Source organism: Oratosquilla oratoria, chromosome 5, assembly GCF_046742065.1.
Source record: "Oratosquilla oratoria isolate Oo_2021 chromosome 5, ASM4674206v1, whole genome shotgun sequence".
In the NCBI taxonomy this organism is placed as follows: Eukaryota; Metazoa; Arthropoda; class Malacostraca; order Stomatopoda; family Squillidae; genus Oratosquilla; species Oratosquilla oratoria.
In genome coordinates this window covers 37,596,216-37,615,936 of record NC_134781.1, presented here as the reverse complement: position 1 = coordinate 37,615,936, position 19,721 = coordinate 37,596,216, and the positions used below count along the sequence as shown (strand labels likewise).

The 19,721-nt window shown below is 38.2% G+C and overlaps 1 protein-coding gene across 5 annotated transcripts in view; it reads right to left on the bottom strand.

Annotated features, from left to right (window-relative positions):
- LOC143025466 (uncharacterized) overlaps positions 1–19,721 on the bottom strand; it is a 350,861-nt gene that overhangs the window by 71,985 nt on the left and 259,155 nt on the right. For all 5 annotated transcript variants that reach the window (XR_012966392.1, XM_076185165.1, XM_076185162.1 and 2 more), the window contains exon 9: positions 8,280–8,454. Coding sequence is in view for 4 of the 5 variants with exons in the window: in XM_076185165.1 (XP_076041280.1) it covers positions 8,280–8,454 (175 nt within the window). In the remaining variant the exon portion in view is untranslated. The remainder of the gene's footprint in view (positions 1–8,279; positions 8,455–19,721) is intronic.

The following is a 19,721-nucleotide window of genomic DNA, read 5'->3' as shown; positions in this document are numbered from 1 at the left end:
AATCTTTCCTGTAGAGCACCATATAAAAGATAATAGGTACACAGATTTATGCTAGAGCGCTCACTACTGGTTTGATGGTGCAGTGGTACTATTCTCGACTGCTAATTCCAAGATCCAAGTTTAGGTTCCCTCCTAGGGCTGAAAATTCCTGCATCACTGCACTGTAACCCTGCACTCCAACACTGGTGGGCAAGTTGTGTGTGTGTGCTCAGGGAAGGAGCAACATTTCTTGGGCCCTATCTCCTACTCTCCAATTTATTATACCTGGACTAAAATTCATGTTCAAGTGTGTACTTATAGACTGGGCTACATATGAGCTCTGTGCTATCATCTGGGAAGGTAATAGGTGTCAATCATGGGTCCAACTTGTGATCCAAGACCAAGATGGATCACCTATTTTAGTGCATCACGCAAATACAATGAACTGAATGCAAGAAAAAAATCGAAGTAGCAATATGCTAATCAAATATTTACAACATATTGTCTGCACCACACAACACATCCATACACACATAAACACGCAGGCTACAAAACTATCATTTCATGATTAATCATTCAGTCAGTCCATTGCCTCTGGTCTCTCTTGCAGAACACCAGCAGCCTTAAGGAAATCAGTAACAGCCTCCAGACAGGACTATAATTTTTTTTTACCATTACTTCATCCAAGTAATTAAAAGCCACCTTTATTGATCTTAGTAAATTGTAGGTTTCTCCAACTAATTTGTTTATATGGTCTGAGAACATGTCTTTGGTGATAATTAATCCTAGGTCCTTTTTGGAACCAACTTTCTTTACTTCCTTTGAATCAAGTTTATATTGTCCTGATATTCTTTTTTTACTTTTCCAAATTCCATTCTACTACATTTCTTAATGTTGAAGTTCACTTCCCACTTTTGACTCCATTCCCAGACTTTGTCCAGGTCTGTGGCAATTCACAGTCTTTTTCCATACTTACTTTCTTGAGTAGATTTGTGTCGTCTGCAAAGAAGTTCATGTAACATTCTACACCTTCATCCATGTCATTTATATAAATACCAAACATTATCAAAGACAATATTGGACCCTGTGGGACTCCACTTATTATTTCTTCCCAGGTTGAGTTTTTATCTCTGAGCACCATTCTCATTTTTCTCCTGTGCAAGAAATCTTCCATCCATTTCAGTAATTTTCTGCGTACACCTCCTGTTGTTTCGAGTTTTCTTAATAGTTTTTTGTGTGGTACTTTATCAAACGCCTTTTGTAAATCCAGGAAAGCACAGTCTGCTCATTCGTCCCTTTCTTGTATTATATCTATTAACCCTGAATAAAAACAAATGAAGTTTGTGGCACATGATCTTCTGTGTATAAAACCGAATTGTTTTGGATTTAGTATGTTCTCTTCCAGATGTTTAGTCCATTTACTTTTGATAACTTTTTCAGATTTTAGCCATTCTATTTGAATGGGAGACCAGTTTATAGTTTGCTGGGTCTTCCTTGTCTCCCCCTTTATATACTGGTATGATATTGGCATTTTTCCTTTCTTTTGGCACCTTTTCTTCTTTGAATGAGCAATATATTATCTTATATGTTTTGTCTGTTAGTTTATCTATACATTCTTTTAGTATCCAGTTTGCAATTCCATCTGGGCCGTGTGATTTTCTGACACCAAGGTTCATTATTTGGTCCCTTATTTCTTTGTGTCACAATTATTTCTTTCATTGGGGGAGATCTATCTCCCCTTCCTTCATCCCAATTGTGTGTATTTTCCTTTGTGAATACAGATTTGAAATGTTTGCTCATAATTTCAGCCATTTCCATATTTCTATATATTCTGTATTCCCTTGACGTAGTTTCACTATTTCCTGTTCATCTTTTAATTTACCATTTACATATCTGTAGAATAATTTAGGTTGATCCATACATTTGTCTATTATGTTTTTTTACATTTTTTTTTCTTCCCAGCGTATTTTTACATATTCATTTCTTAGTTTGATATATATTTGCCACTTAGTCATTTTTTCTTTTTATCATCTTTTCCAAGCTTTGTCTCCTCTATCTTTTGCCTCACTACATTTTTTGTTGAGCCAGCACTTAATGTATACCTTTTCCTGTTTTTGTTTTGGTATGTATTTATCCCCATCTGGGGTACTGGCTGCATGTTGCTATGGCAAAGTAGCATGCAGTTGATACTTTAGGGTCTATATGGGGCACCCCTATGGACCAGAGCCACACATCATTTTGTCTGTGTTAGAGGAGGACTCTGCTCACAGAGAAATGATGAAACTTTTATTATACTACTACTGTCCCTCTGTTATGCTGTCCCCCAACCCCTTGTTGCTGTCCTGAACCATTTCTCTAAATTTCATATCCTTGTTTTGCCTACCCTGTGGAGGGGGGAAAAGAATGCTGCCAACAAGTATTCCCACTTGGATCATAAGAGGCGAGAAAAACTGGACAGGGATTGGGACCAGACAACCTTCTCCTAGTAACCCCAAGGGGGACATTCCTAAAAAAGTAAAGGCATAGAAGGGTCTAGGAGTTTTCCAACAAGCACCCTATGGTTTGGGTCTTTTAATGTGTGTGGATGTGGTACAGATGAGAGTAAAAGGGAAGAGATAGAGAGTATGTTTTTGAGAAGAAAGATGGATGTGTTGGCTTTGAGTGAAACTAAATTGAGAGAGAAGGGCGAGTGTGAGTTTGGGAGTGTAGTTGGGAGGTTCTCAGGAGTGAAGAGAGGGCGAGGGAGAGAAGGGGTGCTATACTAGTAAGTGAAGAGATAGGTAAACATGTAGTGGAGTGGAAGGAGGTTTCCTCAAGGATAATGTGGATGAAAGGTTTTTGAGAGTGCATATGGACCTGGTAGTGAGAAGAGTTTAGAGGAAAGGGAGGCTTTTTGGATAGATCTAAATGAGTGCATAGAGGGATTAGGGAGGAACGTCAATGTAGTAGTATTGGGAGACCTTAATGCGAAGGTAGGAAATGAACCAATTGATGGAGTGGTTGGGAAATGTGGAGTTCCAGGAAAGAATCGTAGTGGAGAGTTAATGGTGGACATGTGTTTGGAAAGAGGGTTAATGATAGCAAATACAGTGTTTCGGAAGAGAGTCAAGCATAAGTAGACATGGGAGAGGGTGGTGGATGGAAGGGTGGTAGACAGAGCGTTAATGGACTATGTAGTGGTAGATAGGAGTATAATAGGAAGAGTTAAGGATGTACATGTGCTAAGGGGAGAGAGTGGGGAAATATTGGATCATTTTTTGGTGGAAGGTGAGCTGAGAGTGTAGGATAGATGGAGAAAGAGGAAAAGGACAAAAGGTAGGGAGGTGCTTAGAGTGAACTCTTTAAATGAAAAGGAAAAGGGGAAGTACAAGAAGAAGCTGAGAGAGTGGGAGGGAGTGAAGGATAGAGTAGAGCTAGGAGTGGAGGAGGACTGGGGATGGTTCATGGAGGGAATCACAAAGTGTGCAAGGATGGTGTGTGGAACAAGAAGGATGGGAGGAAATAGAAGGAAGGGTAGTGAATGGTGGGATGAGGAAATGAAGAAGGTTGTAGAAGAGAAGATGCGAGCTTTCACAGATTGGTTACAAAATAGGATGAGGGAGTCTTATGAGAGGTACGAAAAGAGAAGAGAAGTAAAGTACAAGGTAAAGGAGGCAAAGAGGAGAGCAGATGTGAAATGGGGTAGGAGTATGACAGAAAATTTTGAAAGTAATAAAAAGATGTTTTAGAAAGAAATTAAGAGAGGAAGAGGAGGCAAATCAAGTAGAGAAGAAAAGGTAAAAGGTGCAGATGGAGAGATGATAATGGAAGAAAAGGCAGTAAGGGGAAGATGGGCAGAGTATTTTAGGGAATTACTAAATGTGAAGGAGGATAGGGAAGAAAAGATAGTTGCAGTGGGAAGTGTTAAGAAAATGACCATGATGAATGAGGAAAATGGAGGAGAAATAAGGAAGGATGAGGTGAAGGCAGTTGTTAAGATGATGAGAGCAGGTAAGGCACCTGGTCTGGATGAATGTCATGAAGAATGTCTAAAAAAAGGAGGTACAGTGATGGTGGACTGGCTGATGAGGTTATTTAATGTTTGCTGGAGAGAGGGTAGAGTGCTGGAGGACTGAAGGAGTGCCTGCATAGTTCCACTCTACAAGGGAAAATGGGACAAGTGTGAGTGTAGTAGTTTCAGAGGGATTAACTTGTTAAGTGTAGTTGGGAAGGCTTATGGGAGGATCTTGTTTGAGAGGATTAGGAGAGGAACAGAGGGAGTAATTGGTGAGGAACAGTGTGGATTTAGAACAGAGGTTGCGTAGATCAGATTTTTGTGGTAAGACAGATATGTGACAGCTATAAGAAAAGGTAAGGATGGATTTGGGCTTTTATGGATTTGGAAAAGGCTTATGAAAGGGTAGACAGGAAGGAACTGTGAGAGGTTTTGCAGATATACGGGATAGGAGGAAAGCTTCTAGGAGCTGTCAAGAGTTTTTTACGAGAGTAGTAGAGCATGTGTTAGGATTAGAAATGGAGAGAGTGGTTTGAGGTAAAGGTGGGACTTCGTCAGGGATGTGTTATGTTGCCCTGGCTGTTCAACTTATACATAGATGGGGTGGTGCGAGAGGTAAATGCAAGGGTAGTGGGTCAGAGATTGGAGATGTTTAAAGAAAATGGAGAAAAGTGGGAGGTGAGCCAGCTGTTGTTTGCTGATGACACTGCGCTTGTAGCAGGATCAGAGGAGGGATTAAGGAAGTTAGTGACACAGTTTGGGAGTGTGTGTGATAGAAGAAAGCTGAAGATGAATGTGGGTAAAAGTAAGGTGATGAAATGTACAAGGGGTGAAAATGGCAGCAGACTGGAAGTGAGCATTAAGGGAGAGTGACTGGAGGAAGTGGATAGTTTTTTATATTTGGGTGCGAATGTAGCAGGAAAGGGATGAGTGGAGGTGGAGGTAGAATGTAGATTGAGAGAAGCGAGTAAATGCCTTGGTGGATTAAAAAGTGAAATGAGGAATAGACATTTGGGAATGGAGGCCAAGAGGAGATTGTATGAAGGAGTGATTGTGCCAACAGCACTGTATTGGGCAGAAACATGGAACATAAGAGAGGAAGAGAGAAGGAATTTGAATGTGTTTGAGATGAGGTGTCTGAGAAGTATGATGGGGGTTACTAGACTGGATAGAGCGAGAAATGAGGAGGTGAGGAGGGGAATAGGGGTGGTAAGGGAGTTGGGAGATAGGGTGGATGAAAGAGTATTGGGATGGTTTGCACACATGGAAAGAATGAGTATGTGTGAGAAAAATTTGACGCAGCCTGAAGGGATTTCTCCCCGTCTTCTCCCTTTCTGCATGAGGAGACGGAGAGGGGGGATTGCCAATTTCATGAAACAGCCTTGCTGTGGATGTGCTGTGTCTTGCGACACTGCTTCTGACCCAGGGCAGTGGACAAGATGCAGGGATGACCCATCATCCAGGAGGTGCCAAGACAAGAGGGAGGGTAGAGGGTGGAGAGGAGTGGAGTGTATTAGGGATGGAATGGATGGGAATGGTTTTTATGCCTTTGTTTTTTTGGCTACCTCCCTTGTAAGGGGGAGAAACCCTTTGGTATATGTATGTACGTATTTATCCACTCCTACATGTATTTACCTAGTTGTATTATATGGGAAGGGGAGCTATGCTCATAGTGATCCATCTTTGTATCTCTCAGTATCTAGTTTGTTCTTAAATTCTTGTATGGTGTTTGCACACACTATTGTTTCATCTAATTTGTTCCATAAGTGCATATGGGCCTGGTATTGAGAAGAGTGTAGAGGAAAGGGAGGTTTTTTGGATAGATTTAAATGAGTGCATAGAGGGATTAGGGAGAAATGTCAATGTAGTGGTACTGGGAAACCTTAATGCTAGGGTAGGAAATGAACCAATAGACAGAGTGGTAGGGAAGTGTGGAGTTCCAGGAAAAAATCTTAGTGGAGAGTTGATGATGATGTGTCTACAAAGAAAGTTGATAGGAAGTACAGTGTTTAGGAAGAAAGCCAAACATAAGTACACATGGGAGAGGGTGGTGGATGGAAGGGTCGTATATAGAGCGTTAATGGACTATAGAGAGTTAACCAGGAGTATAGTAGGAAGAGTTAAATGCTTGTATAGTTTTTGCACCCACTGTTTCCTCATTCAGTTTGTTCCAGATATCTATCACTCTGTGTGGGAAATTATTCTTTTTCAGATCTCTTCTGTAACTGTCCTTTTTATTTTATTTATTTTTTTTGTCCTCTTGTTTTTCTCCTCCTTGGTGGTTTAAAAAGTGTAATGAGGAATAGGAATCTGGGAATGGATGCTAAGAGGAGACTGTATGAAGGAGTGATTGTGCCAACAGCACTGTATGGAGCAGAAACATGGAACATGAGAGAGGAAGAGAGAAGGAACTTGAATGTGTTTGAGATGAAGTGTCTGAGAAGTATGATGGGGGTTACTAGGCTAGATAGAGTGAGAAATGAGGAAGTGAGGAGGAGAACAGGGGTGGAAGGGGAGCTGGGAGATAGGGTGGATGAAAGAGTATTGGGATGGTTTGGACACATGGAAAGAATGAGTGAAGAAAGACTAGTTAAGGAGGTATGGAAGGCAGATGTGGAGGGAGTGAACATGAGGGGACGTCCTAGGATGAGATGGATGGATGGGGTGAAGGGGGCTTTGGGGAAGAGGGGAATGTCGGTTGAGGAAGGATGGGAGAGGACAGAAGAGAGGGGTGAATGGAGAATGGTTGTATATGGAAAATGTTGTGATGCATGAGGTGGATTGGACGGGGGAATGGGGGTGAGGTAGTGTGTGTGAGCAAAAATTTTGATGCAGCCCGAAGGGATTTCTCCCCATCCTCTCCTTTATATAGGGGGACGGAGAGGGGGGGTCGCCGATTTAATGAAGTGGCCTTGCTGTGGATGTGCTGTGTCCTGCGACACTGCTTCTGACCCAGGGCAGTGGACAGGGTGCAGGGATGACCCGTCATCTAGGAGGTGCTAAGATGGGAGGGAGGGTGGAGGGGTGTGGAGTGTTTTCGGGGATGAAATGGGTGGGAATGTTTTTGTGCCTTGTCCTTTTTGGCTACCCCCCTGGTAAGGGGAAAAAAAGCCTTGGTATATGTATGTATGTTTTTCTCCTATCCCACTTTGGTAAGTCATCTCTATCAAGGACTTCAATCCCTTTCATAATTCTGTAGATGGTTTCAGGTCTCCTCTTTCTCTTCTTTGTTCCAGGTGCCTGAGAAGTATGATAGGGGTTACTAGGCTGGATAGAGTGAGAAATGAGGAGGTGAAGAGAAGAGCAGGGGTGGAAAGGGAGTTGGGAGGTGGGGATGATGAAGGATTGTTGGGATGGTTTGGACACATGGAGGGAATGAGTGAGGAAGGATTGGTGAAGGAGGTGTGGAAGGCAGAGGTGGAAGAAGTGAACATGAGGGGGCGACAAGGGATGGGATGGGTGGGTGGGGTGGAGGGGGCATTAGGAGGGAGGGGAGTGTCTGTTGGGGGTGAATGGAGGGTGGTTGTGTGTGGATGATGCTGTGATGCATGAGGGGAGTGGGTGGGGGATGGGGGTGAGGGAGCGTGTGTGAAAAATTAAATTGATGCAACCCGAAGGGATTTCTCCACATCTCCATTTCTGCATAAGGGGATGTTTTTTTTTTTTTTTCCGCTGATTTAATGAAGTATCCTTGCTGTGGATGTGTTGTGTCTTGCAACACTCTTTTTGACCCAGGGCAGTGGGTAAGATGCAGGGATGACCCGTCATCCAAGAGGAAACAAGATAAGAGAGAGGGAGGAGGGTGAATGGGAGTGGAATATGTGGGGATGGAATGGGTGAGAGTGGTTTTTATGCCTTTGTTTTTTGGCTACCTCCCTCATAAGGGGGAAAAAGCTTTTGGTACATGTATGTATGATTACATTGGAGAGTTGCTGTTAAGAGTATCAAGTTTGGCAATTCAAGAACACTGCATTCAAATCATTGTTCAGCACTAAAACAATACTAACACAGAATAGGCATAGCCACAGAAACAATTTACCCTAGATGCAACTATCACACAGACGACAGTGAACTCATCATATACTACCCTGCCCTAACCATAGACAGACACCCAAACAAAAATTCTTCATGTGACTTATGGCCCAATCTGACGGCTGTAAATACGTCCATCTTACAGGACCATCACCAGCAGCTATCTGTTCCTGACCCCAAATAGAATGTGATTATATAATACATACACATACCAAAAGCTCCTTTCCCCTTATGAGGGGGGGGGGGGTGGACTATTATATCATACTTAATTTACCTGGTGGCTGCGGCATATTGACATCACTCTGGGTCTCCATCACAACCAAGGCTGAGAAATGAGCAGCATCATAAGTAAGGAGTAGAGGGGACCGGTGGCATTTTTGGGGTGGACATTCCAGAGGAAGATATACTCCACCAAATGGAATCGGTGCTAATGGCTCTCCACTAACATCCTGCAAAATAAAAAATAATACTAGTGTCTAGACTATTCCAATCTTGATGATTCTCCAATTAGTAATTGGAAGTTTATATATATGATACCCATTTTCACCATGACCTTTTATCAGCTATAAAACACCTGTACACGAAAAAAATCTTGTTGTTGAAAGTCTTACAGATTTTAAAGTATAATACACTATCAATCAATTCATTGCCCTAGATCTCTCTTGCAGGAGACCTATAGCTCCCAGGTAACTGGCAACAGCCACCACACTGATCTACAAGTTTTTAAAGGAAGAAATATCATATTGCTATCTTGGGATACTTAGTGTGGAACAGTGTAAGATGAGGTGTTCATTGTTCTCTGTGTGATGGTTATATCTTGGGTAGTTTGACTCTGTTGCCAGGCCTATTCTATACAGTCTTGGAGCTGGATAGTATCCTGAATGCAAGCTTCCTATTGCGGTTCTTGCTTTTCTTGAGAGGAATCTTTCTGTGGGGCTGATGTTGAGAGTTTTTGTAGTGTTGAGTTTGGTTCTCTAGAAGAATTTATTTTGTGATCTGGATAAGAATGAGTTTTTGTATAGATGTATTGCATGGTACAGGTGGCAGGCTGTTTTATATGTTTGAATAATGTGCTGTTGTTTTGTTTTTAAGTTCTGCCAGTAGTGCATGTGTGATGTAATGAGATGAGCAGATGGAGTTAATGGCTCTAGCTGTGTTCCTATAATTTTCGTAAGATATTTTATGGGGAGAACATTCTAAGTGCAGGTGTCCTATTGGGGCATTTTTTGGAGCATGGTACTATTATTTCTTACACTTTATTTCATATAGTGTGATAGCTATGTCTGCTTTCCTGATTGTTGGGAAGTAAGCTGTAGAAGCACAATTGAGAGTGGTTCTTATGAATTATTTGTAGACTGTGAATAGTTTCCTTCTGTTGTCCACACCTTGTGCCTTGTTGAATTATATTGTTAAATCTTTGATGTGTATTTACCTAGTTGTAATATATGGGAGGGGAGCTATGCTCGTGGTGACCTGTCTTTGTATCTCTCCGCATCAAGTTTTATCTTAAAATCTTGTATAGTGTTTGCACATATTGTTTTGTTGTCTAGTTTGTTCCATGTATTAATCGCTCTGTGTGGGAAACTGTTCCTTTTCAAGTTTTTTCTATAGCTATCTTTTTTCATTTTTTTCTGTGTCCTCTTGTTTTACTGTTGTCCCACACTAACAGGTCATTCCTGTCTAAAACTTCCATTCCTTTCGTTATTCTGTAGATAGTCAGCAAATCTCCTCTTTCTCTTCTTTGTTCCAGTGTTGGTAGGTTCAGTTTGGATAGTCTTTGTCATATGTTAGTTCGGCGAGAGTCGGTGCTAGTTTGGTTGTCGCTCTTTGTAATCTTTCTAGTTTCTTAATATTCTTTTTGGTGCTGGGTGTCCAAAGTGATACTGCGTACTCAAGTTTTGGTCTTATTAGTGTAGTTAGTATTTTCTTTATCATTTCTTCATCCATATAAGTAAATGCCACTTTGATTGACCTCAATGAGTTGTAGGTTTCTCTGAATATTTTATTTATATGCTTATCAGGTTTCATGTCCTTTCCAATCATCACTTCAAGATCTTTTTCAGAGTTTTTTTTTTTTTTATTTTTTCTTCTCCAATTCTGTATTCTTTTGATATTCTGTTTTTACTCTTTCCAAATTCCATTATACTGCATTTCTTTATATTAAATTTCACTTCCCACTTTTGAGTCCAATTCCATATCGTGTCCAGATCTTGTTGGAATGAGTTGCAGTCCTCTTCCGTTTTTACCTTTTTAAGTAATTTTGCATCTGCAAAAAAAATTATATAGCACTCCATGCCTTCATTCATGTCATTAATGTATATGACGAACATGATCGGGGCCAGTACCGATCCTTGCGGGCCACCGCTTTTTACTTCTTCCCAGTTGGAGAATTTTTCTCTAATTACAACTCTCATTTTCCTCCCAATCAGGAAGTCTTCCATCCATTCCAATAATTTTCCTCTGATTCCACCCTTTGATTCTATCTTATTGATTAATTTCTTATGAGGTACCTTATCGAATGCCTTTTGCAGGTCCAGAAAAGCAGTCTGCCCATCCATCTCTTTCTTGTATTATATCTACTAATCTTGAGTAAAAGCAGATCAGATTTGTTGTACATGATCTCCCTTGTCTGAATCCAAATTGATTTGGGTTCAGTATAGATTTTTCTTCCAGGTATTTAACCCATCTGTTTTTGACAACTCTTTCACAAATTTTTGCTATTGTGCTTGTTAGTGAGACCGGTCTGTAGTTAGATGGATCTTCTTTATCATCTCCCTTATAAATTGGTACAATGTTTGCCTTTTTCCAGTCCAATGGTACTTTTCCTTCTTTAAGTGAGGATTTAATTATATTATATATTTTGTCAGTTAATTCTTCCATATATTCCTTCAGTATCCAGTTTGCAATCCCGTCTGGGTCATGTGATTTTCTGACATCAAGGGTTTTAATTTGATCACTGATTTCTTTTTGTGTTACGTTTATTTCTTTCATTGCTGGGGATAATTCTCTCTCTCTATCTACACTGTTAGGCGAGTTTTCTATTGTGAATACTGATCTGAAGTGGTTGTTCATAATTGCAGCCATTTCCAGTTCTTCTGTATATTCCTTTTCATCTTGGCACAGTTTTTCTATTTCTTGTTTGTTTTTCAGTTTTCTATTTACATATTTGTAAAATAGTTTGGGTTCTTCCTTACATTTGTCTATTATCCTTTTTTCATAATTCCTCTTTTCATCTCTGCATATTTTTACATATTCGTTTCTTAGTTTGATGTACGTTTGCCATTTGCTTTGTTTCTGATCTCTTTTCCACTTTTTCCAAGCTTTGTCTCTTTTTTTTTCCTTAGCTTCACTACATCTTTTGTTGTACCAGCTCTTTATGTATGCCTTTTCCATTTTTTGTTGTGGTACATATTTGTTCACTCCTTCATTATAAATTTCTTTTAATATATTCCATTTTTCTTCTATCCCTGTATCTTCGTTTTGGAATTTTTCCCAGTTTGCATTGCGAAAGAATGTTTTAAGTTTCTCAAAGTTTGTTTTGTTATACATAGGTCTTCCTATTCTATGTTTATCATTTTTGCTTTGGTCCATTTGTTCTTTCAATTCCATTTCAATTAGTACGTGGTCACTTTTTCCTATCGGAGTTTTATAATCAATTTTTTCAATAATCTCAGGTTCTGTCGTAAGTATTAAGTCCAATTTTGAGGGTTCTTCATTTCCTCTGTATCTAGTATTTTCTTTAATCCACTGGGTCATTGTGTATTCAATGGTCAAGTCAAGGAGTACATTGCCCCAGTGTTTCTCTCCCCCCCTTCACTGTCATTTCTTCCCAGCATATTTCTTTTTAATTAAAGTCACCCATAATTACTGTATTTCCTCCATCTTTCAGTGTTTCAATTAATTCATCTTTTGTATCTTCTAGTAACTCGGAATGATCCCTTTCTGTCCAGGCTTGTGTTTTAGGAGGTACATATACCACTGCAAATCTTCTTTTCTTCATTTGTTTACCTTCAACTTGTACTATAATTGATTCTACATTGTTTTTTCCTTCAGTTATTTTTGTTACACTCAAACCTTTCTTAGTCAATATTAGAACTCCTCCATCCTGTTTGTTCTTTCCATTCTTTGTCCAACAGTTATATACACCTTGTCCCACAGTGTGGTGTGTTAGGGTGTACTTTAATTTGGTTTATACAATTCCCATTATGTCTGGTTCTTCCGAGACTAGAAAATCTAAAGGTCATGTATCAAAAGTGAAGTCTATTGTTTTAGGGTTCCTTTCCAATGGGAGGATTCAGCTGTTAAATTTCATCATCTGATATATATAACAATGCTACTGATGATTCCTAGGATGAAGAATATCATTGATGATTTCTGGGACAAGGTTTCCATTTTCTAGATTGTTAACCATTGTTTTGGTCACTCCAAGTAACACTAGATATATGTTGTTATGAATGTTTGGAATAATCTAAATGATGTCAATGTGGGTTATATAATTAATTAATTAACTTCTAATTAACTAATACTCATGAAATATATTACTTTGTGATAAAAGTATATATATTATCTGTGCAGTTATAGGGTCACAAGTCAGGGAAGATAAAACATTAACTATGAACATACAATATATACGAGTCACCCCCATCTACATCTAGAACAACATTCTGCATTAACACAATATATAACATTTAATTGATACTACATGATACAGATGCTCATGCCACACTTTCCTACATTTCCATAATGCAGATAATATATTTCTTCCTATGAGAAGTCAAGACATAAGAGGGCCTGGGAGGAAAACTCAAACAAGAACCTTAAAATTTGGGTCATTAAATGTATGTGGTTATGCTACAAGTGAGAGTAAAAGGCAAGAGATTGGCAATATGTTTGTGAGAAGTAGATGGATGTGTTAGTGTAGGTGAAACTAAGTTGAAGAGAAGGGGTGACTTTTTAACTTTAGGAGTGTTATGGGGAGAGTATCAGGAGTGATGAGGGGGCGAGGCAGGGAAGGGGTGCCTCTGCTGCTAAAAGTCAAGATAGGAAAGTACATGATGGAGTAGAAGGATGTGTCTTCAAAGTTAATGTGGGTGAAGGTGAAACTGGGATGGGAGATGTAGGTTTTTGTGAAAGCACATGGACCTGGTAGTGAGAAAAGTAAAGAGGAAAAGGAGACTTTTTTGATAAATTCAAATGAATGTTGAGGGAATTTTGGTTGGAATGTGAATGTGGTCATCTTTAGGAATCTCAACACTAGAGTAGGGTATCAGCCAACAGATGGAGTAGTATTTACCTAGTTTTACCTAGTTCTATTATACAGGAAGGGAGCTTTGCTCTTGGTGACCCATCTTTGTATCTTTCAGCATAAAGTTTGTTCTTAAATTCTTGAATAGTGTTTGCACACGATGTTGCCTTATCTAATTTATTCCAGGTATCCACCACTCTGTGTGGGAAGCTATTATTTTTCAGATCTCTTCTATAGTCATCCTTTTTGGGTTCCTTTTCATGTCCTCTTGTTTTTCTGTTGTCCCACTTTAATTGTCAGTAGATCTCCCCTTTTTCTTCTTTGTTCCAGAGTTGATAGTTCCAATTTGGACAATCTTTGTTCGTATGTCAATTTGGAGAATGTTGGTACCATCTTTGTCATTGCTCTTTGTATTCTTTCTAATTTCTTTATATTCTTTTTAGTACTGGGTGTCCATAGTATTGTAGCATACTTCAATTTTGATCTTATCAGTGTAACTAATATTTTCTTAATAATTTTCTCATCCTAACAGTCAAATACCACTTTCATCAACCTTAGTAGGTTGAAGGTTTCTCCGACTATTTCATTTATATGTTTGTCCAGTGACATGTCTTTGCTGATCAGTATTCCTAGGTCTCTTTCAGAGCTCACTTTTTTTTTACTTCACCAATTTTATAATTTCTCGATATTCTTTTTTTACTTTTTCCAAACTCCATTATACTACAGTTCTTGATGTAAAAGTTAACTTTCCATTTTTGACTCCATTTCCAGATTTTATCTAGGTCTATCTGTATTGATTCACAGTCTTCCTCTGTTCTTACTTTCTTTAGTATTTTTGCATCATCTGCAAATAAGTTTATATAACATTCCACACCTTCATCCATGTCATTTATATATATGGCAAACATGATTGGAGCCAATACCAAACCTTGCAGGACACCATTTATCATTTCTTCCTAGGTCGAGTATTGGTCTCTAATTACTACCCTCATTTTCATCCCAGTCAAGAAGTCTTCCATCCATTCCAATAATTTTCCTTTGATGCCACCTATTGATTCTTTTTTTCTTATTATTAGTTTTTTGTGTTGTACTTTATCAAATGCTTTTTGTAGATCTAGAAAAGTACAGTCCACCCATCAATCCCTTTCTTGTATTATTTCTATTAGTCTTAAGTAGAAGCAAATCAAGTTTGTTGTACATGATCTTGTCTAAATCCAAATTTATATGGATTCAAAATACTTTTTTTCTTCCAGATGATTAACCTATCTACTTTTGATAACTTTTTCACATATTTTTGCTATTGTGCTTGTCAGGGAGACTGGTCTGTAGTTAGCTGGATTTTCCTTGTTCCCTCCTTTATATATTGGTACAATATTTGCATTTTTTCAGTCCTGTGGTACCTTTCCTTCTTTGAGTATTTAATTATCATGTATATTTTGTCCGTCAACTCATCTACGCATTCTTTTAATATCCAATTTGCAATTCCATCTGGACTGTGTGATTTTCTGATATCAAGGTTTTTTTATTTGGTCTCTGATTTCCTTCTGTGTCACAGTTATTTCCTTCATTGGGGGGTATCTCTATTTCCTCAAAGTTTTGTGAACTTTCAATTGTGAATACTGACTTGAAATGTTTTTTCATAATTTCAGCCATTTCTACTTCTTTATATTTGTAATCCCTTGGTGTAGTCTTTCTATTTCTTGTTTGTTTTTTTGTTTACCATTTACATACCTGTAAAATAGTTTAGGTTGTTCCTTGCATTTTTCTATTATATCTCTTTCATAGTTTCTCTTTTCATCTCTGTGTATTTTTACATAATCATTTCTTAGTTTGATATATGTTTGCCACTTACTCATTTTTTCCCCCCATCTTTTCCAAGCTTTGTCTCTTCTATCCTTAGCCTCACTACATTTTTTGTTGTATATACATATATACATATACCAAGGCTTTTTCCCCCTTAAAAGGGAGGTAGCCAAAAAGGGAAAGGCATAAAAACACTCCCACCCATTTCATCCCTAAATACACTCCACACCCCTCCCACCCTTCCTCTCATCTGAGCACCTCCTGGATGACGGGTCATCCCTGCACCCTGCCCACCGCCCTGGGTCAGAAGCAGTGTCGCAAGACACAGTAAATCCACAGCAAGGCCGCTTCATTTAATCGGCGACCCCCCCTCTCCGTCCCCCTTTGCATATAAGGCGAGGACGGGGAGAAATCCCTTCGGGCTGCGTCAAAATTTACTCACACATACTACCCCCACCCCCACCCCCCCGCCCATTCCTCCTCATGCAGTCACAACATCATCCATATACAACCATTCTCCACTCACCTCTGTCTTCCGTCCTCTCCCTTCCTTCCTCAACAGACATTCCCCTCTTCCCCAAAGCCCCCTTCCATCCACCTCATCCTAGGACGTCCCCTCATGTTCACTCCCTCCACATCTGCCTTCCATACCTCTTTTACTAGTCTTTCTTCACTCATTCTTTCCATGTGTCCAAACCATCCTAATATTCTTTCATCAACCCTATCTCCCAAATCCTTTTTCACCCCTGTTCTCCTCCTCACCTCCTCATTTCTCACTCTATCCAGCCTAGTAACCCCCACCATACTTCTCAGACACCTCATCTCAAACACATTCAAACTCCTTCTCTCTTCTTCTCTTATGTTCCATGTTTCTGCCCCATACAGTGCTGTTGGCACAATCACTCCTTCATACAGTCTCCTCTTCGCATCCATTCCCAAATGTCTATTCCTCATTACACTCTTTAAACCACCAAGGCATTTACTCGCTTCTCTCAATCTACATTCTACCTCCACCTTCACTCCACCTTTTCCTGCTACACTTGCACCCAAATATCTAAAACTATCCACTTCCTCCAGTCGCTCTCCCTTAATGTTCACTTCCAGTCTACTGCCACTTTCACCCCTTGTATATCTCATCACCTTACTTTTACCCACATTTATCTTTAAGTTTCTTCTATCACATACTCTCCCAAACTCTGCCACCAGCATTTTATGTATACCCTTTCTTGCTTCTATTTTGGTACATATTTGTTTATTCCCTCATTGTAAATTTATTTTAGTATATTCCATTTCTTTTCCATCTTCGTTTCTTCATTTAGAAAGTCATCCCAATTTGTGTTTTGAGAGAATTTTCTGAGTTTCTCAAAATCCATTTTGTTATACATTAGTTTTCCTTTTCTATGTTTCTCATTTCTTCTAAAATCCATTAGCTCTTTTAGTTTGAATTCTATTAGTACATGGTCACTCTTCCCAATTGGAATTTTGTAATCAATTCTGTCCACAAATTCAGGCTCTGTTTTAAGTATTAAATCTAGTCTTGATGGATCCTCACTGTTTCTGTATCTGTTTTTTTTTTTCTTTACCCACTGAGTCATTGTGTATTCAATGGTCATATCCAAAAGTATGTTTCCCCAGAGGTCTTCTCCACCCTTCACTGTCATTTCTTCCCAACATATTTCTTTTGAGTTAAAATCACCCATAATTACTATATTTCCTCCTTTCAGTGAATTAGTTATTTTTTTTTGTGTCTTTCAACAGTTTGGAATGATCACTGTCCAAGACTGTGTTTTGGGGGGTACATACATGTCACTGTTTTCAGCTTTTTACCTTAATCAATTCAACATTGTTTTTTCCTTCTGTTATCTTGGTCACATTTCAGCCTTGGTCAAAAATATTACTCAACCTGTTTTTCCTTTCTATTTTTCATCCAATGGTTGTATAGATCTTGTCCCACAGTGTTTGGTGGTAGAGGACTTTATAATTTTGTTTTTATAATTATGTCCTGAAATAATGCTATGTTGGTATAAGCTATTTTTAATTTTTTCCTTTCTTATCCTTTTCTGTCTATTTTGTATCCTTTTTTTTTTTTTTTTATACATTTTCTCAGCCTCAGGTCCAGCACTCTCTAAAAAATATTCTTTTCAGTCTCTGTTCTTTTTTCATTTGCTTCATTTCTATGTTCCTTTTCTTTCTCTTTTTTTCATTGCTCATTTCTTTTTTAAACCATTCATTTTTATAATGTTCACTATTACCTACATTATTACAATTTTTCTGCTTTTCATGTCGCTGTTTTCAGCTTTTATCATAATCACTTCCACATTGTTTTTTCCTTCTGTTATCTTGGTCACATTTAAGCCTTTCTTAGTCAAAAATATTACTCCACTATGTTTTTTCTTTCTATTTTTCATCCAATGGTTGTAGAGACCTTGTTTTTTCTAATGGCAGATAGTAATTTAATTCATTCAGTCCTGAAATCATTCCGTCTATGTTGGTAAAAGCTATTTTTAAGTTTGTCCTTTCTCATCCTTTTCTGTCTATTTCATATAATTTTCTTAAAACCATTTTCTCAGCCTCAGGTCCAGCACTCTCCAAAAAAATAATTAATTTGCTTAGTTTCTAAGTTCCTTTTCTTTCTCTTTTTCTTTATCACTCATTTCTTTTTTTATCCATACATTTTTGTAATGTTCACTATTTGCTAGTTTTGTTGTTCTATAGAGTACTTATGCTATCATTTCAGTCCTAAGTTTTACTTTTAATGGCCTATATTGTTTTTCTTTTGAGTATTTTCCAATTCTATGGGTTTCCTCAATTTCTTTACCTATATCCTGTCCCTATTCTTGAATCTCTTTCAGAATTGCTTTAGCAATCTCTTTCTTCTCTTTTTCTCTCTGATATGTAGGTGCATCATGTTTCTCTTTAATACCATAAACTCCAATGCACTTTTTTAAATCCATTGTGTCCCTGACCAAATTTCCTTTTTCCTTAATTACTTTCATTACCACTTCTTTAGCATTTGCCTTCCCTTGTTGCTCTACTATTTCTTTGAAAGATCATTTTTTATTTTCTTGTTCCACTTTCCACTGTTTATCTCTTGGAGATTAATGTCTTCTGATCGTCTCTTCCACTTTCTCAGTCACTGCCTGTATTTACTCCTTCATTTCTTTTTTTAAGGCCTCATTTTTTGTTCTTTCATTCTCTCCCTTGATCATATTCAGTACCTTTTTCAGTCCGTCAAGCTTCCTGTTGGTCCCTTCATTTGCTTTTTTTAGTTTAACTGTTTCTCTATACACTGCTCTGTGCTCACTTTTCAGTTCAATTATTTCATCTAATAAATTGTTCATCTCCCTGTTTCTCACAATCTTTTTATACCTGGGCTCTCTATTTCTATCCCTCTACCCAAAATTCCACCTTCTCTTCCAAATCCAGAAAATACATTACTCTCAAACCTTTGGTACAATTTCGGAGTGTCATTTAGACATGTCCACCCTATTTACGTCCAGACACCTCTTTCTGGTTCGTTTGTCTTTAAATCACTGCTGTTTTCTTCTCTTGAGTAATTAGCACGAAAAAAAAAAAAAAAAAAAAAAAAAAAAAAAAAAAAAAATTATATATATATATATATATATATATATATATATATATATATATATATACTACTACTCCATTTTGGTCACTCAATGTAGGGAGGTTTGGGGTGCCAGGTATCTTAGTGGTGAAATGATGTTGCTGTTCAACCTCTTTATAAGTGATCTACCAACTCCTGAACCAGAACATTCTCTCATATGTTGACAAATGACAATAATAACCCAGCACAGTAAATACAAAATAGTAACAAAGAACACCCAAGCCTGCTTGTACAAACTGGAACAATGGCCCATAAACAATAGAATGGAAGCTTTATCCTAGAAATCAACAGTAACATTGCTCACTACAGACAAACATGAACAAAAAACATCCCATACTTATATTAAATAGCAAAATTCTTCCTTGGGAATGGAACACAAAAATGCTGGGTCTAATACTTGATACTCAAATGATATTCAGTTTATGTAACAAGGAGCTAACAACAAAAATCAACAAGAAAACAAGCCTTCTTAACCACTTCCATATGGTAAACCTACGTAGGCGGCATGAGGAGCAAGTGGGTACTCGATGATGCCGACGTCGGCATCTTGATGATATTTATTGAAGTCGTACCTACGTAATTTCAATTCTCTCTAAACTGGCTTCATCAATTTTCTATGGTTATCAAAATACATGGGTGAAAGAGAACGAACGATTGAGCACTGACTTTATTTTTTATAATGCGATTATTATGATGCAACATCGCACGTCGGGCAGCTAATGCTGCCAGACGTGCGATGTGACCCGGAGTGAAGAGGTTAAAACCACCTCTTGCATTGATTTTGGACAACACAAACTGGGATAAATTCTCTAAAGAGGAAACAAAGATGGAAGACAAATGTTACATATTCAAAGAAAAGTACAAGGAAGGAATTAACAAATATGTACCAAAAAAGAAACAAAAAGAGATTTGCATAAAGTGTTGGACAACACAAACTGGGATAAATTCTCTAAAGAGGAAAGAGGAAACAAAGATGGAAGACAAATGGAACATATTCAAAGAAAAGTACAAGGAAGGAATTAACAAATATGTACCAAAAAAGA